Source organism: Spermophilus citellus (genome assembly GCF_964194105.1).
Source record: "Spermophilus citellus genome assembly, chromosome: 9".
Taxonomy (NCBI): domain Eukaryota; kingdom Metazoa; phylum Chordata; class Mammalia; order Rodentia; family Sciuridae; genus Spermophilus; species Spermophilus citellus.
The window spans coordinates 8767541-8795389 of NC_138191.1; the positions used below are offsets into that span (position 1 = coordinate 8767541).

Below are 27849 nucleotides of genomic sequence, written 5' to 3' on the forward strand. Positions count from 1 at the left end.
GCTATCTTTGCAGCCATCTGCTCTTGATTCTGCCAAGTTTTATGACTTCTTCACAGAAGAGTAGATGACTCGGAAATCCTGGGAGAGACACAAAACAGTGGGACATACCAGCATAAGAGAAGGAATAAGGTGAAGAAAGTCGAGACGCAGGGACTGTCACAGGCTCTAGCTCACCTTGTTCTCCAGAGACGTCCTGATGTTTGCTGTGGAGGCAAAAAACAAATGGTACTGAATACTTGGGTCTCTGCTTATATCCTACGCCCAGACTGTGTGCGGCAGGGCAGAGAACTGCTAAGTTTCATGGATAGAAGTCCAACCCTTCCTGTTCCGTAAAATCCATCCATTAAATTTGCTCACTCTGAGCTCCTAGAAGACTGCATGCCCCCTGTCCCCCACCAACAGTTACTAACAAAGCTCTTCCTCTCTCTGATGCAACTTCCTGTGAGCTATTATCCTCATGATTTATTTTATTTTTTATTTTTTTGGCTTCTCTGACCATTACAATATCCTTCCAGGGCTCATTTTTCTGTCATTCCTCTATGTTTTTTTTTAGATAATCCACCACGGATGGTTCACCTTACCATAGAGAAGGATACTTAATGCACATTCAAAGAGGACAGGTCCCAGTCACCCAGCAGTTGGAGTCTGGCTGCAGGGTCTGCTCACTGCTGTCTGCTTCTTTCCCCCTTCTTTCAAAGTGTATAGTAGGACTGAATCTCCTCCTTCTTAACTGCGGATCGACACCTCAAGAGCTTGGAAGATGAACACCCGGTGGACCCTACTGTAGTTTGTCTATTCTGCTAGACTGGTCCCAGAAGGAAACAACAGTGGCACTACTTTAATCCACACTAACAGAGGACCTAGCTTCACAGGTTCAGAGGACAAAGGTTGAGTGACCACAGGTCAGGAAATTGACCAAGCTACCAACAGCCACTGGCTCTGTCAGAAGCTAAGAGCACAGAAGAAAGGGCAGGTTCAGGGCCACAGCTGGAAGTTCTCACTCTGCACTGCCACAGAACTGTCCTCTTGGTTCCTGCAAAGCTATGTGTCAAAGTGACAGTTGTCTAGATCAGGTGATTCGTGGAGTCATCCCAAGTCTTCAGGCACTTAAAGAGAGGCGTAGCTTATTTCACTTTGCATGATGTTCTCCATCTCCATCCATTTACAAACCTGGGAGGTACTGTGGACAAAATCTACCCAAATCATGTTGTGTCTACACATGAATAGACCACAAGAAATCCCACCTTTGTGTGTGATTAAGATGCATCACTTAAATAATGGTAAATAATAATGGTGATAATATTAAAAATAGGAGATGAATAGAGCAGATTACACAGATTGGGGGGGGGGATAGAAGGGGAGGGGAAGGGAAAATAATGAGGCATGAGATTAACCAAATTATGTTATGTGCATGTACGCATATGGCATTTTCAATCCCACTATTATGTGTGATTATAATACACCGATTAAAACAGAAAACTGAAAAAAAAAAAAAAAAAAAAGAGGCTTCGCAATGACCCATTCCAACCGAGACTGGACTTTGGATATGATAGCTTTAGAAATTCTAACTCTTCTCTGTTTTTCTTCTCTCTTTCTTATATTCTGGATACTCCTTAACTGTCTAGTCCTATTCAAATGAAGAATTATTGGATCTTCTGCTTTTTTTTTTCTTTAGTTCAGTTTATTCACAAGAGCCTGCCTCCAGGTACCTCCTGATCCTTCCTGATTCATTCCAAGGGTAAGTGATATCTTGCAGCCTGTTGTGCACAAAATGCACATTTCCAAGGAACATCCACCTGACAGGAATCACTCTGAAGTTTCTTACCTGAGCCTTCTGGTTGCTGGCTGCTATAGATCTGGGAATAAACCACATCCTCATCTCCCCCGGGACTCACTGCAGGAAGAAGACAAGCATTCCCTGATGTTCACAGTTAAGTTCAAGCATCAGCCACACCTTCCCAGCCTCCTGCTCCATGACCACACCCTCAACGTGGCTCTGAAGGACTCATTGGTTTCTTGGAGTGACTGGGCCTCCTGAGGTTGGAGAGGCAAGATCGCCTGGTTGTCTCTTCTGCTTCCCTCCCTGTCCCAGCCCTAGATCCCCTCCCGGTGGGGACTCACCATTGACATACTCCGGCTGCAGATCCTCCGTGTCCAGGAGTGGGCCAGGGTGGGTGAACCCTCGAGGATTCGGGCTGGAAGCATCTCTGTGAGAAAGTGAACTATCTACGTGGTAGTCCCTGGGGAGAGAGAGAATAGAGAGGGAAGAGGCTGGGGACAGCGTGAGTAGAAGCCAGGTGCAGGACACCCCCGTCAGGTGACCGAATGGCCCATTACACAGACTGTTGGCTCTGACTTGGCTACGACTTTCTCTTCCTCATATTTGTTTTCTTTTCTCCCCATCTCTATCTTTTTAGGTCCTATCAGAGGACCTAGCTTCACAGGTTCAGAGGACAAAGGTTGAGTGACCACAGGTCAGGAAATTGACCAAGCTACCAATAAACTCTTATAAACTCTCACAGAACTTAACCAGCATCTTTCTCATTACTTTATCTCTGTCTCTCTTGTTCTCTGTGCATATCTTACATCTCCTATAAGATATTCTCTCTCTTGAGGAAATAGGCCTCTAGTCTATGCATATTTTCACCCCTCTAGGGGCTGGGGATGTAGCTCAGTGGTAGAGCACCTGCCTACCAGGCATGTATCAGAGGAGCTATTTCCTGGACTTCTGACTAATAACTCCATGTAGATGGCACATGGATGGATATAGGAGATCCTCTGGCTTCAAGGGAATAGAAACTTTATAATTAGTTTGTCTGTTGCTCAAGGCTCTGGATTCAATCCCCAGTACTGCAAAATGATAATAATCATAATCATAGTTAATAATGATATTTTTACCCCTCTAAATATCTAATGATAACTTACTCATACATATAGGTACTCGATAATCATTAATATCTAAGTTAGTACATTAATTAAAGTATATTTAATCCTAAATAACTTAACACCTGGAGTCATGTGGATCACCCTAAGACAGAGCTCTGATAGCATAAACATAATGAAGTATTAAGAGACAAGAGTATTAAAAGGAAGACACCACATGATCCAATAGCCTCAGTCTCTATTACAAACAGAGAACTCATAGGTATTCCAAATTGTGATCCAGGGAGCACTCCAGAGTTGCAATTTTGACTGGGAAGTTCTCACCTGGGTGCACTAATGGCAGAACTTTCTCCTGAAAACCAGAAAAAAGAACATTCATTTCAGAAGAGAAGCTTTTTCTCTTAAAGCTTTGACATACTTATCTGTGTATAATTAGCTAGTAAGACATAAGATATAGAAGAATGAACCAACTGTATTTCATCCAAATGATTACTTCCTTATTCCAACACTATTAGTTATTATTTGAATAATTCATCTGCCACCCCCACCCCCTACCCAGACTTGAAATGCCATTTCCTATGGAGCTTCCTGCATGAATCCATCACTGGATGAATTTTCTATGGTGTTCTATTGTCTCTTTGTCCATGCACACACCTGTACAATACTATTTTTAATTATTCTAAGATATATTTTAATTGTCAATGGATCTAGTTTTACTTTGCTATTCTTCCATCTTAGATTCTACATAGCCATTCTTAATTTTTAAATGTTTTGATATTTGCAACACTCAGCCTACAGCAGTGGTCTTGGGGTTAAGCTTGATATTGACATTCAGAAGATCCATTAGTCTATATCTTGCACCATTCATCTTTGCAGAGAGATGCAAAACAAGAAACATGGCCTATGAGTATAGATGTACCAGGTATGTGCTCAGAGGAGCTATTTTCTGGACCTCAGACTAATAGCTCCATACAGATGGCCACACGGATGGGGAGTTCCCCTGGCTTAAAAGAAAGAGAAACTTCATAATTAGTTTGTCTATTATTTAAGGAAATAAAAAAAATTACTACAGTTGTTTACCAAACAAAACTATTATTCAATCATCAGGCTTGACATTTTAAATCATCTACGAAATTAGTGTATGTTTCTAGCAACTCTTTCTTGAAGACATTATTTTTAAAGTGGACTTCAGCCTGCTATCTAAGCATTCAGAACAGAAACTGATGATCTGTGTTTCACAAAAGAGATTTAAAAATATTCCCCAAAGTAGATATATTATAAATATTCTCTGATTGTTACAAAACTGGTAATTCATAACAAAACTAGGAAAAGTCTAGATGTGTTTATAACTTTTATTTTTGGTACTGAGGATAAAACCAGGGGCACTCTATCACTGAGTTGTATCACCAACCATCCTGATTTTTTATTTTGAGACAGGGTCTGACTAAGTTGCTGAGGCCATCTGCAAACTCACAATCCTCCTGCTTCAGACTCCTAAATTGCTGGGATTATAGGTATATGCCATCTGCACCCAGTTCTGCCTATACTTAAAAGAAAAAAAAAAGGAAATAAATCACAGGGTATTAAATATGCAATTTTTTTTCAAAATAATGAGGATAGAGAAAACAGAAGGCAGTAACTAAAAAAGATAAAAGCAGAATTCTAGAATTATAAAGCAAAATGGTTAGATCAAATTAAAGTAATTCTAAGAAGTTTACAGTACTGCCATAGAGGCCATATCTTTCTGGTTTAAATTTCAAATGGATGGTTCTCAAATCCTTGAGATAGGCATTCCTAGGTGGTACAAGTGGCAAGAGGCAGGGAGAAGATTTATCTCAAAGAGGCAGAGAAAAAATTGACAATTGGAAGTTTTCTAAAGTTGATGGTCAAAGAAAATGGATGCATAATTGATTACATTCATTAGCCATTGGTGATTAACTCCATTTCTACCTCCTCTTCCTTCCCCAGTGGCCAGGGTGGGGCTGAAGGTTCTGACCTTCTGATTACACAATTGGTCTTCCTAGTAGCCATCTCCCATTCAGCCAAGGACCATCTTATTATTATTCCTCAGGGAATTCCAGAGCTCTTAGGAAGTCTGTGCCAGGAACCAAGGACAAAGAGCATATATACCACAGTGAATCTCACCATCACTCATATTCACAAGACACTAACTAAAAGAAAAAGCAAAAGACAGACAAAAAACTAAAATCAAATAGCAGAAAGGTCATTAGAGTAGGAGGACAGGAACAGGAGGAGGGAGAAGGGATGGGAAAGGGGAAATACTTGGGACTAAATTAGAGCAAATTATATTCTGTGCCTTTATAATTATGTCAAAATGAATCCCAATGTTATGTATCACTAAAAAGAATCAATAAAAAGTGAAAAGAGAGAGAGAGAAAGAAGAGTAAATAAACAAAAAAAAATGTTCCCATCATTCAGGTAAACCCTAGTATTTCAGAAGCTCTTGTGAAGGGCTGCAGGTATAGTTCAGTAGTGGAATGCTTGGCTAATACACATGAAGCCCTGGGTTCAATTCTCAGTACCACAAAAATTTTTTTTAAATAAAATAAAAAAGAAGCTCTATGGTTAGAAACCAAGGACGAAGACCAAATACATACTTCTTATATCATAATATCATGGTATGTTATAAAGGTATCACTTCACTGAGGGAATGTTTTATGAAATAAATGCTATAAGAACAAATCCGTAAAGGCAGGTGTGGTGGCACATGACTATGATCCCAACAACTCAGGAGGCTGAGGCAGGAGGATTATGAGTTCAAGGCCAGTCTTAGCAATTTACACTAAATGTGAGGCCATAAGCAATTTTGTGAGACCCTGTCTCTAAATAAAAAATAAATTAAAAAAAAAAAAAACAACTATGTAGCTATCTGGAAAAAAAAAGTAGGTTATATTCTGACCCTAGTACATACTTAAAAATATTTCTGGACAGATAATAAATATGAATCCAAAACAATTTTGCAAAAAAATAGGAGACTTTTGTTTAACATCTAAAAATGGAGAATGCTAAAACATGTTACAAAATCCCAAATGCACACAAGAGAGATTGAGAAACTAGACTACCTAAACCCATTTCTTTTGTATAACAAAAATACCACTGTGAAAGTCGGTCAAAAGCACTCCAAAACCTTTTTACTATTACATAAGGAAAGGCTGACATATTTACTAGGAGAAACCACAAAATACTAAGAATAAAATAAGTCAGGTTCCTTGGATCCATGTCTAGGCTGCCCTTCTTTTTTTTTTTTTTTTAAGTTTTATCTTTTTTTTTTTCCAGGATGGTATCAATTGATATTTATTTATTTATTTATTTTTTTATTGGTTGTTCACAACATTACAAAGCTCTTGACATATCATATTTCATACATTAGAATCAAGTGGGTTATGAACTCCCATTTTTACCCCAAATACAGATTGCAGAATCACATCGGTTGCACATCACATTTTTACATACTGCCATATTAGTGACTGTTGTATTCTGCTACCTTTCCTAACCTCTACTATCCCCCTTCCCTTCCCCTCCCCTCCCATCTTCTCTCTCTACCCCATCTACTGTAATTCATTTCCCTCCATGTTTGTTATCCCATTCCCCTCACAACCTCTTATATGTAATTTTGTATAACAATGAGGGGCTCCCTCCATTTCCATGTGATTTCCCTTTTTTTTCTCCCTTTCCCTCCCACCTCATGACTCTGTTTAATGTTAGTCTTTTCTTCCTGCTCTTCCTCCCTGTTCTGTTCTTAGTTGCTCTCATTATATCAAAGAAGACATTTGGTATTTGTTTTTTAGGGCTTGGCTAGCTTCACTAAGCATAATCTGCTCTTGGGCTCAGGAAGCCCGAGTCTCTCTACTCTGCTTGGGCTGGAAGATCCTCAGGGAAAACCATGGGCATCATAAAAGCCAGGAAATGAATATTTTTTTCAAGATTTGGCAAGACGGAAAAGGAGAGGGGAGAGGCACGGCCCATTTGCTCTGCTGTTTGGAATTTGAACCATTGGAATAAGGTCTGAGATTCCTACAAAGGGGGAAAGTGAAACCCTGCAGTGAAACTACATAGAGACTCCCCTAACAAGTTTGACTCCTTTGGATCAGAGATGAGAATAAACAAATGGTAAACACAAAGAAAAAAACCTACTTCAAAAACCTGACCAAGACCAGGCGCGGTGGTGCACGCCTGTAATCCCAGTGGCTCCAGAGGCTGAGACAGGAGGATCATGAGTTCAAAGCCAGCCTCAGCAAAAGCAAGGTGCTAAGCAACTCAGTGAGACCCTGTCTCTAAATAAAATATAAAATAGGGCTGGGGCTGGGGCTCAGTGGTTGAGTGTCCCTGAGTTCAATCCCTAGTACCCCCCCAAAAAAAACTAACCAAGAACAATAGTTTAGTGGGTTGCAGAAGAACATTATTAGTATTTTTTTTATTTTTATTTTTTTTTAAAGAGAGAGAGAGAGAGAGAGAGAGAGAGAGAGAGAGAATTTTCCAACATTTATTTTCTAGTTCTCGGCGGACACAACATCTTTGTTGGTATGTGGTGCTGAGGATCGAACCCGGGCCGCACGCATGCCAGGCGAGCGCGCTACGCTACCGCTTGAGCCACATCCCCAGCCCAAGTATTTTTTTAAATATATTAGTAGAAGGCATCGCTCTGAAGAGGCTATAATTACTGGGGACCAGTATCTCATCTCAATGTGATATTAGAGACAGAACATAGTAGCAAGTTCAAAATGAGTGAAAATACTGACATTTAGCCAACCCAGGAAACATAGTAAAGAAAAAACAACTCGCTAAAAAATCCCTCACATAAAAGTAGAAGAAAGAATTATCCCAGGAGATGGGCATAAATACTAACAATATGAAAAATGAAGAGAGCAAGCTATCCCAAGTACCTCACGACATAACTGATCCCACGGACACACCAGAAAAAGAATTTAGAAAGTTGATAATTAAAATGTTCAATGAACTAAATAAGATCTAAGGAAGGAACTAAGATAGAACATACAGAAAGTGAAACAACATTTCAACAAAGAAATAGAGATGCTGAAAAAGGACCAAACACAAATCCTGAAAATTAAAAATTCAGTTGAAAAAAACCACTAATAGACTAGACCACTTTGAAGACAGATTCTCAAACCTTGAAGGCAAAATATGTAACTTTGAAAGTGGAGTCAATGATAGAGAAAAAAATGTTGAGATCAGAATATTCAAGAAATCTGTGATAACATTGAGAGACCAAATCTAAGAATCATTAGCATCCATGAAGGAACAAAATTAAAATAAAAACGCACAATCTTTTCAATGAATAATAAAAAAAATTCAAACCTCAGGAATGAGTGGAAAACCAAATGCAACAGAAAATTAGAATTCCAAATAAACAAGATCAAAAAGGACTTTCTCTAAGACACATTATAACTGAAATGCCTGCTCTGCAGACCAAGGATAGAGTTCTGAAAGCCAGAAGAGAAAAAGAAGAAGTCACCTTTAGAGTTAAGCCGATTATAATTTGTACTGATTTTTCAACCCAGAACCTAAAAGGCAAGAGGGTTTGGAATAAAATATATAAAGCATTAAAAGATAACAATTTTCAATCAAGATTACCATATCCAGAAAAACTACCCTTCAGAATCAAAGCAGAAGTAAAAAATTTTCAAGACAAACAGAAACTAAAAGCAGTCGTAACCACTAAGCCTGCACTACAAAGTATACCAAGTGAAATATTTCATACAGAAGAAATAAAAGGTAAATATCAAAGCCAGCATATGGCTGAACTTCACTAGAAGAATTAATTAAAGGAGAATAAAGTCTGGATAAAACATCATAAATAAATCAAAATGGCCTTGATGCATCTACTCACATTTTAAAAAAACCTACTAAATGTAAAGAATCTAATAGACCATAATTTAATATTTCTGGCTGATTTCAAAACATCTCTCTTACCAATAGATAGGTCATCCAGATGTAAACCAAGATTCTTCAGAACCAAACAATGCTATTAATAAAATGGATCTAACAAACATCTATAGAATATTCTACCCATCAGTAACTGAATTCACTTTTCTCTCAGTTGAACCTGAAACCTTCCCTAAAATAGACCACATTTTAGGACAAAAAGCAAGTCTTAGCAGTTACAAAAAAAAAAAAAAATTGAGATAATTTCTTGCATTTTATTATATCATTATGGTATGAAACTAGAAATCATTAAAAAGATAAAAACAAATCATTTAACACCTGGAGATTAAATAATATACTTTTGAAGGAGGAGTGAGTCATAGACAAAATCAAAGGAGAAATTTTAAAAATTCATAGAAACAAATGAGAGCAGAGAAACAACATACCAAAACCTCTGGAATAGTATGACAGCAGTTCTAAGAGGAAAGATTATAGAATCGAGGGCCTACATTAAAAAAAAAAACTCAAATAAATAATTTAATATTATACCTCTAGGCCCTGAAAAAGGAAGAACAAACTAGTTCAAAAATCAGTAGAAGGCAGGACATAGTTAATATCAGAGACAAAATTAATAAAATTGAGAACAAATGCAATACAAAGGATCAAAGCAACAGAGTTGGCTCTTTGATATGATAAGCAAGATTGATACACCCTTAGCCAAATAAATCAAAAACGGGAGAGAAGACCCAAATCAACAAAGTTGGAGATGAAAAGGGAGATATCACCAGAGATACATCTGAAATTCAGAGGATCATGAGAAACTATTTTGAAAGTTTATACTTCAATAAACAGGGAAATCTAAAAAACATGGACAAATTTCTATGATCTACTCAAATTCACCCATGGAATATAGAAATATAAACAAACCAATATCAAGCAATGAGATTGAAGCAGCAATTGAAAGACTTCCAACAGAGAAAAGCCCTAGACCAGATGGATTCTCAGCCAAATCCCACCAAACATTGAAAGAAGAAATAATGTTAATCTTCCTTAAATTATTCCATGAAATAGAAAGGGAAGGGATACTCCTCAATATAATCTGTTCAGTGTTCCCAGCAATCTGGGAAATGTAAATCAAAGTCACATTGATATTTCACCTCACTGCAGTCAGAATGACAATCATAGAAAATACTAAAAAAAAAAAAAAAATACTGGCAAGGATGTAGGGGGGGAAATACACTCATACAGTGTTGGTGGAACTGCAAATTATTTCATACTCTAGAAAGCAGTGTGGAGATTCCTCAGAAACTAAGAATGGAACACCATCTGACCCAGCTATCCCATTCCTTGGTATTTATCCAAAGAATTACAGTCTGCATACCATAGAGATGCAGGTACATCAATGTTTATAGCAGCAAAATTCACAATAGCCAAGTTATGGAACCAGTCCAGATGTCTGTTAGCAGATGGATAGATAAAGAAATGTGGTCTATATACACAATGGAGTTTTCGTCAGCCATAAAGAAGAATGACAAAAACATCATGTTAAGTGCAGTAAGACAGACTCAGAAGTCAAAGGGCAAATGTTTTCCCATGTGTGGAAGCTAGAGCAAAATAAAAGCAGGTTGTGGGCGGGGGCGGGGGGGGGACACCATGAAAATGGAAGGGAATCAAAGAAATGGAGAAGGAAGATTGAAGGGGGGGTAGGTAGCGTAGGGGTGGTAAAGGGAAGCCCAGTGAAATGAGATTGATCAAATTATGCAGGGTGCTTATGTAAAAGGGCCACAGTGAATTCCATCTATATTACTATAAAGAACAAATTCATAAAAACCATAAATAGATGCAGAGAAAAGCCTGGGAGTAGAGGAAAGGAAACCAGGGGCAGGGAGAAGGGGCAGAGGAAGGAGGTACTGGGGACTGAAGTGGAACAAATTATATTCCATGCATGTATGATGTCAACATGAACCCTACTGTTGGGTTCAGGGACACCAAGATGGCGGAGGCAGAGTATTAAAAAGAAGTTGGTGAAGGACCAGACAGGAGAGAAGTCCTGATCCTGTTTATCATAAAACCCATTACCATGACAACTCCTGCCACTGAGGACATCACCATGACAACTCTTGCCACAGGTTCAAATTTTGAAATGACCAAGGGAAGGAAGTCAAGTGGGCAGTATTCTAATTAGGTTTTCTAAAGTAATCAATGGGGAAAAATTGGAAAATTTTCTGATCAGATCTCATAAGACAATCAATGGGAGAAATGGGGTAAGGTCTTCAATCAGGTCTGTACAGGGAAGAGGACACCCTGTGCCAGGATATAAGACCCTGATTTCCAGACATCGGGGCCTTGAGCTTCTCTCTTACACTTGGCCCCCTCCATTCTACCTACTGGAGTGCTATCTTCACTTTAAATAAATCTGTACTCTGTTACTTCTGTGTGTCCAGCTCAATTCTTTGTTCAGGACATCAAGAACCTGAACTTCAACTGGGTATCCCAAGGGTAACACAACTATTATGTATATTCATAATGCACTCATAAAAACTGGAATAAAAAAGAGATTAAAACAATAATAACAATATACTGTAATAAAAAAAGAATATTAAAAAAAATCAAAGGGGTAAAATGGCATGCGCAAAAAGCTCACTAAAAAGAGAGATTCAAATAAAAGCTATAAGGCACAGGGATGTTGCTCAATGGTAAAAAGTGTCCTAGGCTCAATCTTTAGTACCAAAAACACAACAACAAAACTATAAGGCAGTAATGTTTCTCAATTAACAAGGAGACAAAAATCAAAAACTTACATTGAATGGCTAGTCAATCATGAAATAAGGACTTACATCTCCTTATGAAACAAACTTCCTCTGAAAATAAGGGCAACTTCCTATAACTTTTTTCTATAACCTGCATTTCCTCATGCTGAGAATAGAAACTGCCTCATGCCAAGGACAGAGAGCAGGGAGTTTTCGAATGACAAATTCTGTTTAACTACATCTGCATATGCATATCCCCTGTCTTTTGTCCCACTTTGCTTATAAAAGTTTTTGAGCCCCTGAGACCCCCCAAATAGAGTTATGAGATAGAAAGTTCTCCTCTGTCTTTGGAGTAAACCTATCTTCCTGTCAATATGACTCCTAAGCATTTGTGAGAATGATGAGTGAGTAAAGCACGCTCGCGGGAGTGTGATTTGGCGTAACCACTATGAATAATGCTTCACTATAGACATCAGGTTAGGAAGGTGTTGAAGGATCTGGGGAAATGCCACTAGAAAATGTGCTTCTTTAGCATACCAACGGCTTCAATCCTAAAGCACCTGGTGAACAGCGAATGCAGAGAGGGGCTTTCTCCAAACTCCCCTGATTCTCCAAAGGGAACACCCCAGTCATCAGTCCCAGGAGTTTCATAAACCAGGAAAAATCAACTCCCATCAGCAGAAAGCAAGACTAGAAATCAGCATGACACATCATCTATCATCTATTCTTATAAGGGCCCGTCTTAGTCTGTTTTCTGTTGCTTTAGCAAAATACGGGATGGTTTATTAAAAAAAAAAAAACAAAGGTTTATTTATTTAGCTCATAGTTCTGGAAGTGGGAAGTTCAGGAGCTTAGCGCCAGCACCTGTTAAGAGTCTTCTTGCTCCATCGTAACATGAAAGGGGTCATCACTTGGTAAGACGGAGCAAGCATGCATGCTAGCTTGGGTCTCTAGCTTCCTCTTTTTACCAAGTCACTAATGCAGTCATGGGAATCCCCACAATCATGAGTTCATTTAACCCTATTTATCTCCCAACAACCCCATCTCTCTGATTTCACTATTAAATATCACTAATTTATGACTTTGGGGGTTAACATATAAAAAGTTCTAGCATATGAACTTTCAGGAGATGCGCTCAGAATATAACAGGACCCATTCATCTTTCCTAAAAACCACTTAACTCTCCCTAAATGGCCTGTATCCTCTCTCCCTCCCCCCATATAAAGAGGCTACACAAGCTCTTAAATCTCACTGGTTTTTCGTGTACTCACTTTTCATTCTTCTGAAACCCTGGTGCACATAATAAACTTGCATACCTTTTCTCTTTTAATCTGCCCATTGTCAGTTTATGTTATAGAGAATTATTCTTAGGGATCTATTGACACATGTAGCATTGTGCATAAAGGAAAATGACTTGAGGTTACCTAAATAGCCATCATTAAAAGGCCATTAAAATAATTATTATGAATCCTTAAGTAAAACACTTCACAGTCATTAACAAGATGTTGTGAAGCTGCCTGTGGTTAACACTTGCCTGTAGTCCCAACTACTCTGGAGGCTCAGGCAGGAGGATCACTTGAACCCAGTAATTCAAGGCCAACCTGGCAACCTAGCAAGATCCCATCTCAAAAATAAGTAAATAAACAAACAAATGAAGAGTCATTGTCATTCTGTGTGTATTGAATATGCAACATCCCCAAATAATATTCATGAATATGCTAAGTTATACATAGCAGATCGTATGTTACATGAGGTATTACTAATACACAAGATATTGCTGATAGTGGAAGCCTTTGAGAAAAGGAACTGAGAGACCCAGGAAAGTGAGTGAGAGAAATGATCACTTTTCACTGTATATTTTGGTATCAGTTTTTTTTTCTTTTTTTCTTTGTGATACTGGGGATTGAACCCAGAGACTGTAACTGAGCCACACCCCAGCCCTTCTTTACTTACTATTTGAGACAAAGTATCTCTAAGTTTCCATTTTTCTATATGCAATGATTTGCAAAGGGACTTTGTCATTCCCCAGTAAAGAGGTAGAGACTATTTTTTCATTTGTATTTGGGCACATCCATGTGACTTACTTTGGTCAATGGGACAATAGGAGGCTTGAAAGGTGTTCTCATAACCCTGTGTTGGGCATTGTTACAGACTGAATGTTTGAGCTCTCCCAAAATTCACCTATTGAACCCTAAAGCCCAATATGGCCACATTTGGAGATAGACAGTCCTTAATTAAATTTAAGTGATTATGTTTAAATGAAGCCACAGGGTGGGGCCTTTATGCATTAGGATGGATGTCCTTATATGAGACACCAGAGAATGTGGGGTCTTTCCCAGCATATTCCTCTAAGCAGTCATGTTAGCACACAGCAAATGACAGCTGCCTACAAGCTGCCTATCAGCTAAGAGAAGAGGGCTCCTAGTGAAACCTGCTTTGTTACATCCTGACCATGGACTTACCAGCCTCCAGATCTGGGAGAAAATTAAGCCACCTAATCCATGCTTTTTGCTGTTGTTATAGCAGCCCAAGCAGACTCATACAGACGCCCCATGCTGTCACCATGGAAAAGAACAAATACCCTCTTTTGTAGTCTGGACCAGTTGAAGTTAAGTTAGGTGATTCTATTTTCTTATTTTGTGGATGAGGAAACAGAGCAGGACTTGTTACCTTCTGCCCATGTAGAAGGTCCTGGAAGACCATTTCATCTCCCCCAAAGCAAGTCAGTGATAAGGAAAGAAGGTCTAGAAAGGCATTAGGGCCTGAGAAAATTATATGCAGAATAGAGCAGTAGAGAGTAACAGAGAAGTTGGTGTAGCATCATAATTCCTTAATCTTGGGTTGTCTGTTGAAAAATAGAACTTCCACTGGACTTGAAAATACTGGCTGAAATATTTACTACTTGGAAAAAAAAATTAACTGATGAATTGCCTAAATTCCTTTTAATTGGTGTTAATAGATAAGTCTAAGGAAGTCCTTTGCACAAGCTTAAAAGTTTGCATAGAGATTCTGGTGTGCTTATCCTGTGTCTGACAGACTGCATGAATAACAGTGTGGTGCAGGGGTGTATGCCTGTAATCCCAGCTACTCTGGAGGCTGAGGCAGAAGCATGCTGGCCATAGGTTGGGACACAGGCTGAGACTGTCAACTAGAGCACATGCATATGACCTCTCACTATTGCCCAACCTGAGCAATTTAGTGAGATCCTGTCTCAAAATTAAAACAAAAATAAAAATTAGAAGAACTGGGTGGGGGGGGGTGTAGCTTAGTGGTAGAGCACCCCTGGGTTCAATTCCTAGTATCATGAAAATAAATAAATAAATAAATAAACAAACAAACAAAGCAATAAGATAATAAAGAAATACTGAGATAAGACTTGAGGAGGATAGTCTCAGGGAGATAAACCCGGCTCCTGGAATTACTTTTTTCATAAAACATTTGCAGGTTTTTGAGGGCAGCCGAAGGTTTATGTTTTTTATAGTCATTTGGGGTTAGGAGAGTGGATTCCAGTCATGGGTTGGGATATGTGGTGGTGTGTGCAGAAATTTTAAAATCATGGCTGCAGATTCTTCGCTATTTCCCCCTTTAGAGGTGGGCTCTGTGTCCTGTTGTCTTACATCTGGGTCAAATTTGTGGGGCACTAGCCCACCATAACATGGTGGCAGATCATTCCCACTCACTCTGGAGTCTAGGCTGACATGAGAAAACTATGACTTCTTTGAAGTCATTGTGCTCTGAGGAAATCTACAGAGAGAGGTCATCTGCATGTGCTCTAGTTGACAGTCTCAGCTGGGATCCCAAACCAAAGCCATCATCAACCACAGGCCATGGGCGACATTGTCTCCTCATAACTCAAATAATGGATCCAAGAATTCAAAAAGAAGTCACTGCTCTTGTTGAGAGCAGAGTAACTAGTAAGAAATGGATCAATCAAAGAGAAATGATCACACCAAATTGTTTTAGTTGCTTTAAATCTACCTTACATATATCTTATTCTATTATGTATAAACTATGTCTATTAAAAATTATGGAGTTGTATTCAATGCTTTGACTTTTAAGTTAAAAGTCAAGCATGGAGAAATGTGTCCGCATTTCTATCTCAAATGACCACAATTGGAAATAGTGGCATATTGTAAAATCAGTAGTGTGGTGGCAGTGTTGCCCTCTGCAGGGGAACTTGCAGAGTTGTGGAGTACGGGAAGAAATTGTTGGCTTTTAGAAAGTTTTCCTTTCCTCTTCTTCTTTGTCTTTTTTTCTTCTCTTTCTGTAAATCCAGTCTATATTATTGATGGAAAAGGTGATAGAAAGAAAGGGAAAACAAAAAGAAATCATAGACACTCACCTGGTGCCTTGTGGGACCAGCAATAACACAGCAGAGCCACACCGGTGGAGCCAAGGACCCCAAAGAGTCCCCCAAGAACTTTGGCTGTGACATGGCTTTTTCTATTTCCATCAGGTCCTGAGGGAAAAAACCAGGGCTTCAGCTTCAGAAGGTCAAACCTTGGGCCCTGGAGCCCCACAATGCTAGGTAGGAATGGTAGGTGGCAAATGGAAGTTCAGTGGATTAGACAGAGGGGAATGAGGGGAAGGGGAGAGAACAGGGAAAAGACAGACGGAGGGATGACTCAGACACAAGTTTCCTCTATACATACATGAATCTCACCATCACGTATGTACACAAGAAATTAATTTAAAAGGTAACTATGGGTAAAGGGCGGAAAGATCAATAGAGGGGAGGGAGCCGGGAGGGAGGGTAAGGGGAAGGGGAAGGAGAGGTACTGAGATCTGAATTAGAATAAGATAGATCCCATGCTTGAATAATTATGTCAAAATGGATTTTACCGTCATGTCTAACTAAAAAGAACCAATACAATAATTTTTACAAAAAAAAAAAAACAGGTAGATACAAATTCAGGTAAAAGATGATTTAAGTGTAGACTGTACTCTTGTGGTTGGGAGAAGAAAATCAGATTTTAGACACGGAGACTCCCCTTTCCCCCTCTCCACACACCACAGACATCACCCTCCTGTCTTCTGAAATCCCAATATTGTACCAATAAGGACAGATGGGGCAGTCATGGATCATAATATGACACGTATCTAGGGGCCACAAGCCCACCTGAGATGAGGAGTAACAGGGCCTCGCTGCGCTGGGCACCCTGGCCATTGTTGGCCTCGCAGGAGTAGTTTCCAGAATGTTCTGCAGTCAGGGAGAGGTTGAAGGATGCTCCTCCCCCAGAGGGCGCCGAGCTGTTCCCCAGGGTGACGTCCTCAAGGTAAAACTGGTACAGGATGGGGGGAGAGCCCCTCAGGGCCTCACAGTGAAGCTCCACCACGTCCCCCACCACAGCCTGGGCCCTGGGAGCCCCGAGGGTGAGGACAGGGCGGGACACTGGAACTGAGAGGCACAAGAAGATTATCAGAGGATCTGTGAAACGGCAGCAGAACCCCACACCCACACTAGGGCTGCAGCTGAGGCCTCGAAGTCCTTGTTTATCATTCTCACATTTCACCTCACCAAACAGAGACACTTTCCTCAACAATGTGCAGTTGCCCTTGAACAAGGTGGTGGTTAGTGTGCCAACCCCTGCGCCATCAAAATCCACATATCACTCTGGACTCCCCTAAAACTCATCCATGGGTCGTCTCCTGTTGGCTGGAAACCTTACCAACGGACAACCGATGAACACACGTTTTGTATGTTATATTATCTGACACAGGGAAAAATAGTCCAGAACCATGAGAAATCACAATTTCCTGGAGAGTTGAACTGCTCATGAGCTGACTGGCATTAATTACAGGGTGCTTGAGTGCACACTTGCAATACTTGATCTCACCGCAATGGCAACAGCAGGTGACTCTGAAGTTACTACAGCACTAGAGTAGGCACAACAGTTAATCTTACGCAAGTTTACTATCATGCCGCACCCTGACATTTGTTTACATTTCTCTCCACTGCAAATGGTACTGTGTCCAGCCTGCATTGTGCAAGTTTTGACAAACTTTAGCTTTTTATAAGATTTTGTCTGTACTTTATGATAGTAAATAATAAAACAGATTATTATTTACATATATTTTAGGCCTTCATGGCATGCCTAACTTAAATTTTTTTTTGAAATATTTCTAAGCTACATGGTTTATGGTTGGTCTGTGGATTTTTTTTTTCTCAAATTGCTGTAAATCTAAAGAAACAAAACAAAACAAAACCCAGATTTGTGTATGAGCAGAAATGTGCAGGTCAAACCCATATTGTTCAAGGGTCCATTGTATCTAGAGATTTGGAAGAATGTGGGTTCTGTGATACTGTCTAGAGATACGGTGATTTGTTGTTCTCATTTTATTTATTTATTTGCTTATTTTAGACCCATCCTTCCATGCAAAGAAAGATGTCCACTTAGTTTACCTGGCTAATCCATCTTGCTTATTTTAGACCCATCCTTCCATGCAAAGAAAGATGTCCACTTAGTTTACCTGGCTAATCCGTCTTCAAATTGTCTTCACCACACTGATCCCTGAGACCACCTGGGATTTCCTCATGCTACCTGGGTACCATGGACTTAGCTTTAGCACGTCCAGCAGAGATGAATGAGAACACAACTCACTTCTCACAAGAATGTTCAGCACCTGGCTCTGGACAGCATCATGACCATTGTCAGCTCGACAGAGATATTTTCCGCCATCGCTCTCCTTCACAGCTGGGATCTCCAGCTCTGCTGACAAGGAACCCTGGGTCTTCTTTCCTAGACAGGTTCCTGTGGCCTCTCTGTGCCAGGAGAATGTGATGTTTCCTGTGCCCTCAGCCACGGAGCAGAGCAGGACCAGCTTCCCTCCTTCCATCACTTGTCCCCCAGGGGCCTGGGTCTCCAAGCTCACTTTGGAAACAGGGACTCCTAGATGGGCATAAAATGACATGTGAGAAACCCTGACTTCAGGAGACTCTGAGAACAGTTGATAGGCTGATTCCGCTCTCCAATGCAAGGCGTGGGAACATGGGGATTGCATCTGTACTCCGTGATATAAGCATCCCTACAGAGATAGGGATTCCATGAGAAATATCCTTGAAGAACATTGCTCTTGGCTAATATCATGGGTAGCATTAATTACAGATTTTGTGATGAATTATCCATTTCATGAGATGGGAAACTTGAAATTTTTTCTGGATGAGTCACTTTGCAGACAGTGGCCCTTTACACAAAATGAAGAGGGACACTGGTATCATCAGTCCCCGCCCCCTTGCAAAAGGCATTTTTTTTCCTCTAATACAATTGCAATAAGAATTCTTCTATTACTCTTGGTTTCAAGGCTTAAATCACAACCTCTCCACTGACCACTTCCGTTCACTTGGATCTCTGCTTTCTCTGAGGCTTCATTTAGCCCCACAGGCCTTTGTAGTATCCCATAGCCTTCAGATTTGTGACCCCAGCATGTGGGCATTGGAAAAGCCAATGAACAGCAGGTGTCTTGCTCTTTAAAGTGCCCAGACCACTGCTCTTTGCTAATAAAGAAGAGAAAAATGATAAGAAGCTTAGTCTATTCCTGATTCTTAGAAGACCGATGTCAAGAGCAACTTGGAATGTCTCTATCGAGGTTCCTGCTCTCCACAAGGACAGGCGCTACACAAAGAAGCAAAAAGACTATGAATCCAAGTTCCAGCGCTCATCTCTTTCCCCCCTGGGCTCAACCTTGCTGATACTTACTCCGCACGTGAATCTGGGATTGAAGGCTCTGTTTTCTGATCCTGTGACTCACTGTTTCTGCCTGGCACCAGTAGGACCCTGAGTCCTCTGTCCCCAGGGCGGGAATCCGGAGCTCTGGGGAGCTGCTCCAGCCTGACCCCAGAACCTGACCATCTCTGAAGAAGCAGAACTGGAGCTGGGCATGTGACCTCTCTGGAGGGAGCTGAGTCTGACAGGTCAGGGTCACTGGACTTCCCTCCGTGGGCTCAGAGGAGCTCGCTGTCAGCACAGGACGAAGGAACAGCTCTAGAGAGAAGGAAAACAATAGTCCCAAGAGCAGTGAGATTCAGGTTCCCGCTGAAAAGTTCTGGGTGAGAAGTGGCCACAGGAAACAGATGATTCAAGACCAGACACATTCCTCTCCGAGTCTCCTCTGCGTGCTCAAATAGCAAGCGCGTCAGTGCACATTGGGTCCTCACTTGGGCAGCTTGCTCCTGCCAGATACCCATTCTGCTCTGTCCCCAGCCTCCTGCCCAGCCCATCGCACATAAGAGTGAAGGTTTTTACCTTGAACTGCAATCTTCACTTTTTCTGAAGATGTTTCCCGTCTCAGCAAGATCTTAGAAGCAGCGGTACAGAAATAAATGCCACTGTCACTCAAAAGCGCACTTTGTATAGGGAAGCTTGAGAGTTTATTGGAAGAAGAGAACTTTTTCCCGTCCTTATAGAAACTTATCTCTTTTTTTCTGTTGTTTTCTTCCCAGCACGTCAGAACAATATTGTCTCCTTCAAAGACAGAAGAGGGCGCCAGGAGGGTCAGCCCATCTGCAAAGGAAGGAGGGAAACTCTGTTTACCATTCCTGAAGGGAACCCCGAGGTCCCACCTTGCTCTTGGGCGGTGAAGTGTCAGGCAGAGCCTCTACATCTTTAGACAAGAGGAAGGTGCAAAGTCAGACCTTAATTACTAAGCGTTGCATACCATTTTTCCTTAGGGGGTGTGCTAGTCAACACTGGGATCAAAATACCTGGTATGAACAACTTTTAGAGGCAGAAAAGTTATTTGGCTCAAGATTACAGAGGTCTCAGTACATGGCTGACGGACTCCATTGTCCCGGGCCCAAGGTGAGGTAGAACATCATGGTGATATGGCATAGAGGAAAGCCCCTCAGTTCATGTTAGCTATCAAAAGATTAATCCACTTGCTGGATTAATCCACTGATGAGGTCAGAGCCCAAGTCATTGCCTAAAAGCCCCACCCTTGAACCATGTCGCATTGGGGATCATACTTTCAAAACACAAGCTTTGGGCGGATATTCCAGATCCAAATCATAACAGGAGAATCTTAGTTCAGGCTGTTGTAACTAAACACCACAAACCGAGTGGCTTTTCAACAATGAGAATTTACTTCCCTCACATCTGGAGGTTGGAAGTCTGAAGTCAGGTGCATCTTTCAGGCTGTAACTTGCTGACTTCTCATTGTATCCTCACATAGGGCAAAAATAACTCACTGGCTTTCTAGATTCATCTTAAAAGGAACCAACTTAATGAATAAAGAAAATGTGGTTTATATACACAATGGACTATTACTCAGCCTTAAAGAAGAATGGAATTATGGCATTTGCAGGTAAATGGATGGAACTGGAGAATACCATTCTAAGAAAAATAAGCCAACCCCCCAAACCCAAAGGCTGAATGTTTTCTCTGATACGCAGATGCTAATTCACAATGCGGAGAGGTGGCTAGGGAAAAATAGAGGTACTTAAGATTAGGTAGAAGGGAGTGAAGGGAGGGGAGGTGGTATGAGGGTAAGGAAGGAGAGTAGAATGAATCAGACATTATCACCCTATGTACAAATGTGATTACATGACTGGTGTGATTCTACATCATGTACAACCAGAGGAATGCGAAATTCTACTCCATTTATGTGTGATGTATCAAAATGCATTCTACTGCCATGTATAACTAATTAGAACAAATTAAAACATCTAAAAAAATAAAAAAATAAATTTATCCCATTTCCAAGGGCTCCAATCTCATGCTTAATTGTATCTCAAAGTTTTTACCTCCAGTCAGGTGTGGTGGCCCATGCCTGTAATCCCAGTGGATTGGGAGGCTGAGACCAGCTCACAAGTCCACAAGTTCAAAGCCAGCCTCGGGAAAGGCGAGGTGCTAAGCAACTCAGTGAGACCCTGTCTCTAAATAAAAAACAAAAAAACAGCTGGAAATGTGGCTCAGTCATTGAGTGCCTCTGAGTTCAATCCCTGGTACCCCTTCCCACAAACAGGTTCTTAACTCCAAAAACCATCCCATTAGGATTAGAGTTTCAACATGTACCTTTGGTGGAGGCAGTGGGGACAAGAACACTCAGTCCCTCCAGGAAATGTCAGGATACACATGACTTTATTCACGGATGAAGTGTTTTGCCCAAGCTCCTTATCCCGAGCCCCCTACATTGGTGATGCCATCAGGGGGTCACCGTTCTCTGTGGGCACTCCGCTGTCCCATCCCCCATGTCTTTACCCAGTCCTAGAGAGGCGGCATCGTTTCATAAATTCTGAGCCTGTCCGTTCCTCTCATCTCCTCCAATGAACCACAGAGTGGCCCTAGGAAGTAGGCCAGTTACTAGAATGAGGTCCAGTCTCTCTGATTCTCAGAACTTTCTATTGGAATGTCTTCAGAAACTTTCCCTCACCTGGTCATTCAGTGTACGAAGAGGTAGGGGTAACTTTTAATCCAAGGTTCAGTTCCTAAGGATTGACCATAGAGAGGGGGAAAAAAAATTCAAAAGTGTGTCCCAGGGCTCCTTTCCTTAGACCGGTCACGGACTCTCTAATTTCTCTCCTGTCAGTTCACTTATTTGCGGTACCAGACTATGTTCTGTGTTAGTGACACTTCCATTATATTTTAGGATTATAGGTGAGAAGTTTGGCCTTCAGGTAAATCACTAAGGCATCGCAAATGAAAAATTTCCTTAGCACTCTTCGATTGTATCGTGACTGCCTGTCTCTGGGTGTGTAGCAGAAGGAAGGAGTGGTGTTGGCTCGTAGAATACCACTGCAGAATCCCAGCCAACAGGCTTGTGGAATTGGGGATTATAATTTTTGAGAAAGCTTGTGCTTTATTACTGGATGCTCCAGGAAAATCATCATGACCCGTTGGGCATTAGAAGACCAACTTTTTTTTTAAGTGGGTTTAATTGGATTTATTTATGGACTACTGCTATGCAATGATTGAATGGGGGTAATTAGCATATCCATCACCTCAAACATCCATCATTCTTTTAGACCACTAGTATGCATTTCCTTCAGAAACTGGAAAAATAAAAATTCCTAGGGAAAGAAAGTTGTTGGGAAGAGGAAACATTCTGAGTCATTGGTTAAGGACCCTGGTGACAAATGGTACAATGGGCAGCCTCACAGGTAGAGGCCTGCTGCAGAGTGAGCCTTTGGGTCAGTTGATTCATTATCTCAAACTCCTTATGGGTCAGAAGGCCCCAAGAGTTAGCCACAGGGTAAAGAGTAGAAGGGACCAGAGGATGTAAAGACACGCCATTCGCCCAGTACGTGGGCACAGCAGGGTGAGCCCGCTGGGGAGAGGGCATACAGCTGGGACGCACGGACATGAAGGGGCAGCGAGAGTGCGAATGACTACGATTTTAGTTGTCAGAAATGTCTGACACAGTGGCTAAGTTTTGGGTCACAATGCTTTGAATCCAGGTCTGCTGAATGGTCTTGGACAGAGCACTGTAGCTTTCTCTGCCTCCGTTTGAACAATGAAGAATATTGGCCTCTCATCAGGCTGTTTTAAGGATTCTGTGAAATAAGCCTAGAATGGAGCTTGCCTCTCTGGACCCCTCGGTTAACGATGAGGGTAGTTGAGGGGCAGGGATTTGTTGCCGAAGCTAATGATGACCATGATGACCGAGGAAGAATAAGAGGATATCATGGCTGCACTTCAAAAGCAACCAAAATAGTGGGTTTCAAGTCTGTAAGATGGGGTGTACACGGGGAGCCTGAGGGGTGAAGGTGGCTTGAGTCAAGCCTCTTAGGAGTGGCATTGTAGGGAGTGGGATTGAGCTGGAGCCCAGCTTTTGTGTTGTGTTGGAGTCTGTGTCCACTTGCTCCCAGGGTTGCTGGGACTACTCAGATGCCTACCACCTGGCCATTAGGAAGCCTCAGCAGAAGTGTGACCGACTCTCCTTGGCTCTCGTGTGATCCATTCTGGGCACAGTAGCTCTGGTGGAGAGAGATGGATCAGAGGCTCTGGAAGGGCAGTGTGAGGAAGCCCTCATGCTGACTGTTCATCCTCAGGGGGTTCCAAACCCTCTAGCAACTAGATGGATAGGAGCAGGGGAGGTGTGGGAAAGGAGATGCAGGCTGCGCGCCACGGGGCAGCTCACAACTGGCCGCTACATTGCCCAGGGAGCACCTCCTTGCAGTCAGACAGCTCCCTGTCAATCTGGAGAAAACGGGTGCAGGCCACTGGGGTGATTGCCAACAGGGTGAAACTGACCTTAAGGAGGGTAATGGCTGGAACTTCCCCCAAATGAATAATTCATAGAGCGGGGAGGAACCTCAGCAGGCCATAAACATCCACACCCAGAAGTTGTGGGCTTTGCCTTCTCTCTAGGGGCAGACACTCCCGCTTTCATTTTGCTAAATAAACCCTTCATCAGTGCCTCTTTCTTTTGCAAGAGAAGAATGGATTCTCCCATCGCCAGGTAACAGGATTGATAAAGACCCAGCACGGTCATCCTGAGGGTAGGAGCACCCACAGGAATCCTGCTGGACTATAAGGGAGAATCACATTGGGCTAACAACAGCAAGGGGGAGGGGGAGCTCAGGCTGTGAACAGAGAAACCCTTAAGCAGAACAAACAAATGGGACCACAAAAGTGTAACTAGGGTCAAGCTATTTAGAGGCTTTTTGATTTTTGTTTTTTACAAGAATTCCTGTGAAAAAAGTATTTTCACCAGAACAGCAGCAAAAGCAAAAGGCAAATGATATTTCTCAGAGGTTTGCATGCAAGGGGGAAGTTCCCAGGTGGTGCCTGCAGGTTATGGGTGGGTGGGGAGCCGAAAGGAGGAAATGGGCAGAGGGGGGCCACCTTGAGGGTCTGGGTGGAGAGTCATTTTTGGCTGCTATGCAGATTGGCATTTTTGTCCCTTTGCAGGGATGCATTCTCAACAAGCCATGATTTGAGGGCTGTTGCCCTGTTCTGTGAGTGGCTGAGGGTGAGTCACTGCAGGCGGCCTGCTCCATGCCACCCTGAGACTGAGTAATAGCAGGATTCCCACCTGTTGTCAGAAACCAGCTCAGCTCTGAGACTTCTGCACATGACCGCCCAGACAGGTGGAAAGGGAAGTAAAGTGACCGACATGGCACGGGGGCCTTATGTGGCTCAAAATGAATGCAGGAGACGAGACTTGATGATGAAGTCCCGGCCAGGACTCTGAAGGTGTCCCTGGACACTCCTATTCCATTTAGGGTGAAATTGGAGATCTGATTATCCCAGAACAGTTTCCAGGAGCCCAGAGAGCCCCTTCCACTGGATCCTATCACTGGAGAGGCAAGAGAACAATTCTCTCTTTCTTTTTTTTTTTTTTTTTTTTTTTACAAATCATATATTTAATAAGGAATTAATATGCAGAATATATAAAGAACTCCTACAATTTAACAACAACTAACCTGTTGAAAAAAAAAAAAACAGGAAAAGACTAGAGCACACATTTCTCCAAAGATACAAAAATGGCCAATAAGCACATGAAAACATCATCAGCATATTGTAATACATACTGTTAGAGAAATTCAATCAAAACTACAAGGAGACACCAGTGCATTAGGATTCCTATTATGCAAGAAACAGAAAATGATAGTGAGGACATAGAGAAATTTAACTCTGTGTGTTGCTGGGGAGAATGTAAAATGGCACAACCACTGTGAAAAGCAGTATAGTTGTTCCTTAAAATAATAAAGCAGAATCACCATACATGTCAGCTATTTCATTTCTAGATATACAGCCCAAAAAACTGAAAGTAGAAACTTAAGCAGATACTTGTACAACAATATTCATAGCAGCATGACTCCCAATAGTCAAAAGGTTGAAAAAACATGCATATCCATGTATACCTACAGTGAAATATTATTCAGCCCTAAAGAATGAGATTTTTTTTATTATTTTATTGTTGGTTGTTCAAAACATTACATAGTTCTTAATATACCATATTTCACAGATTGATTCAAGTGGGTTATGAACTCCCATTTTTACCCCGTATACAGATTGCTGTGTCACATCAGTTACATTTCCATTGATTTACAAATTGCCTTTCTAGTGACTGATGTATTCTGCTGTCTATCCCATTCTCCACTGTCCCCTCACCCCTCCCCTCCCCTCCCCTCCCCTTCTCTCTCTCCATCCCCTCTACTATAAATCGTTTCTTCCACTTATATAATTTTTCTCCTACTCCTCCTTTCCTCTTATATGTAATTGTGTATAACCCCGAGGCTCACCTTCCAATTCCATGCAATTTCCCTTAACTCTCACTTTCCCTCCCGCCTATCATCCCTGTTTAATGTTATTCTTCTTCTCCAGCTCTTCGTCTCTACTCTGTCCTTGGTTACTCCCCTTATATCAAAGAAGACATTTGACATTTGTTTTTTAAGGATTGGCTAGCTTCACTTAGCATAATCTGCTCTAATGCCATCCATTTCCCTCCAAATTCTATGATTTTGTCATTTCTTATTGCAGAGTAATACTCCATTGTGTATAAATGCCACATTTTTTAATCCATTCATCTATTGAAGGGCTTCTAGGTTCGTTCCACAATCTTGCTATCGTGAATTGTGCTGCTATGAACATCGATATAGCAGTGTCCCTGTAGCATGCTCTTGTTAGGTCTTTAGGGAATGATTTAGTATTCTGTATGTTATAGAATAAAATGTTTTCCTTGCCTACTCTCTTTATTAAACCAGCTTTAAATCAAAAGGATCGAGATGGAATTAGCCACACAATTTTAGAAAAGCACTATGTGCTTAAAAAAAAAACTAAACTAAATAATGAGTCTAGAGCAGGGGTTGGCAATGGACTGTGAGTCACGGATGTCCCATTTTGGTAGATAAAGTGTCATTGGAACTAAGGCATGGCCCCCTGTCACTTACATATGATCCCTATCAGCTTTTCTGTCGGGAGCATAGGGTCCAGGAGTGAGGCCAGTGACCAGAGAGTCCTAAACTATTCACTCTCTGGACTCTTATGGAAAAAATTTGCTGCCTCCTGACCCAGCACTAGACAAGACTGTTGGCACAGGCTGGGTCTGCCCACCTAGAAGTGTTGAGCCCTCAGCTTTTCTCTAACCATCCTCAGAGCTGTGAGCACATTCGGCGCTCAGCCAGACAATACTGAGGAGCTGTAGATAGTTCTGGATGCAGTCTCTTCTGCAGCCAGCCTGCAGATCCTCTTTGGGATGTTACCTCTCTCCCTGCACCTGGATTCTTAAGGGGTGTGGTGTGATCACCCGGGAGGGTTGGCAGTGTGGGAGCAGAGACTGCATCATCACAGAGTGTGTCAGCCCAGGGGAATAGTAACATCTGGACGTCTCCACAGTCCTTTTGCCCAACCCTGTGGTGGCCAGTTACTAATGTGCCCTAGGTGGGGAACAATAAAAGAGGGTACTCACCTCCCCGTTTGCTGAATGGCACTGTAATGGGAGTAAAAGCCAGAGGTTAGCACAGAACATTTGTGTTTGCAATTTAGAAATTAAGATCACTCTCATAGGTTGCTCAAAAATCTTCTTTCCATCTTCCCCCTTTCTCTATTCTCCTACTCCCTCACAACCAGGAATCCAGTCTTCCTCAGACACACAATTAGCCTTGATCACAAGTCAAGCTGTGAGCTGTGGGTATGGCTCAGTGGTGGGGCCCTTGTCTAGCATGGATGGGACCCTGCATTCATCCCCAGCAGCAAATAAACAACAACAAACAAACAAGTCAAGTTGCAAACTCATCCCTTGACCAGAGGTATTGCTAGAAACAAGTCCCATGGACATTGAGTGTTTTGCGATTCTCTTCTTTATTTCATTCTTCTTCCCCCACCCCAGGACCCTCCCTCATATCCAAGTTATTCAAGCACCACATTGCCACATGCCAATGCAGTCACATTCACGAAGTGTTCATCAGGAAATATATAGATGGGGAGAGACATGAGAGTTGAACTCAGCCTAAATCAATACCTTTCCTCAGACCGTATTTTCTATGTTAGAGCCCTTTGATTCCATTTATTTATTTTATTTAGTGTGAGTATTAAGCTCTGAGATCATGAACATTTTACTTAAGAATGTATCATATTCCTCAATGAGCTCCAAGATATTAAAACACATACTTATGATCAAAAAATGACAAGGCAGCCTGTCCTGAATGTTAAGGGTTAGAATGTTATGCAATTTCATGTTCTATAGCCCCGGATTTGCATCTGCTTCTGAAGTCAAAGCTGGAAACAGAGACTCGATTATCCCACTGTTTTCTGGGCTCTCATAAGCCTCAGACCTATTTGGAAGCTAGAAATCTCCTCCTGCTTCTACCTCTGTCCTAATTCAAATTATTGAACTTACCAGAGAAGACCAGCAATGTCCATAGCAGCAT

General features: G+C 41.5%; 1 protein-coding gene across 1 annotated transcript; it reads right to left on the reverse strand.

Annotated features, from left to right (window-relative positions):
• Nucleotides 1-27849, reverse strand: FCRL2 (Fc receptor like 2; the record flags this gene model as incomplete). The annotated part of the gene is made up of 11 exons (XM_081308849.1): nt 1-78; nt 175-203; nt 1826-1894; nt 2122-2271; nt 15880-15996; nt 16657-16935; nt 18140-18427; nt 19235-19519; nt 19781-20038; nt 26889-26909; nt 27819-27849. 11 exons carry the CDS (start codon nt 27847-27849, stop codon nt 40-42), a joined length of 1566 nt encoding a protein of 521 aa, XP_081164975.1. The 3' UTR covers nt 1-39.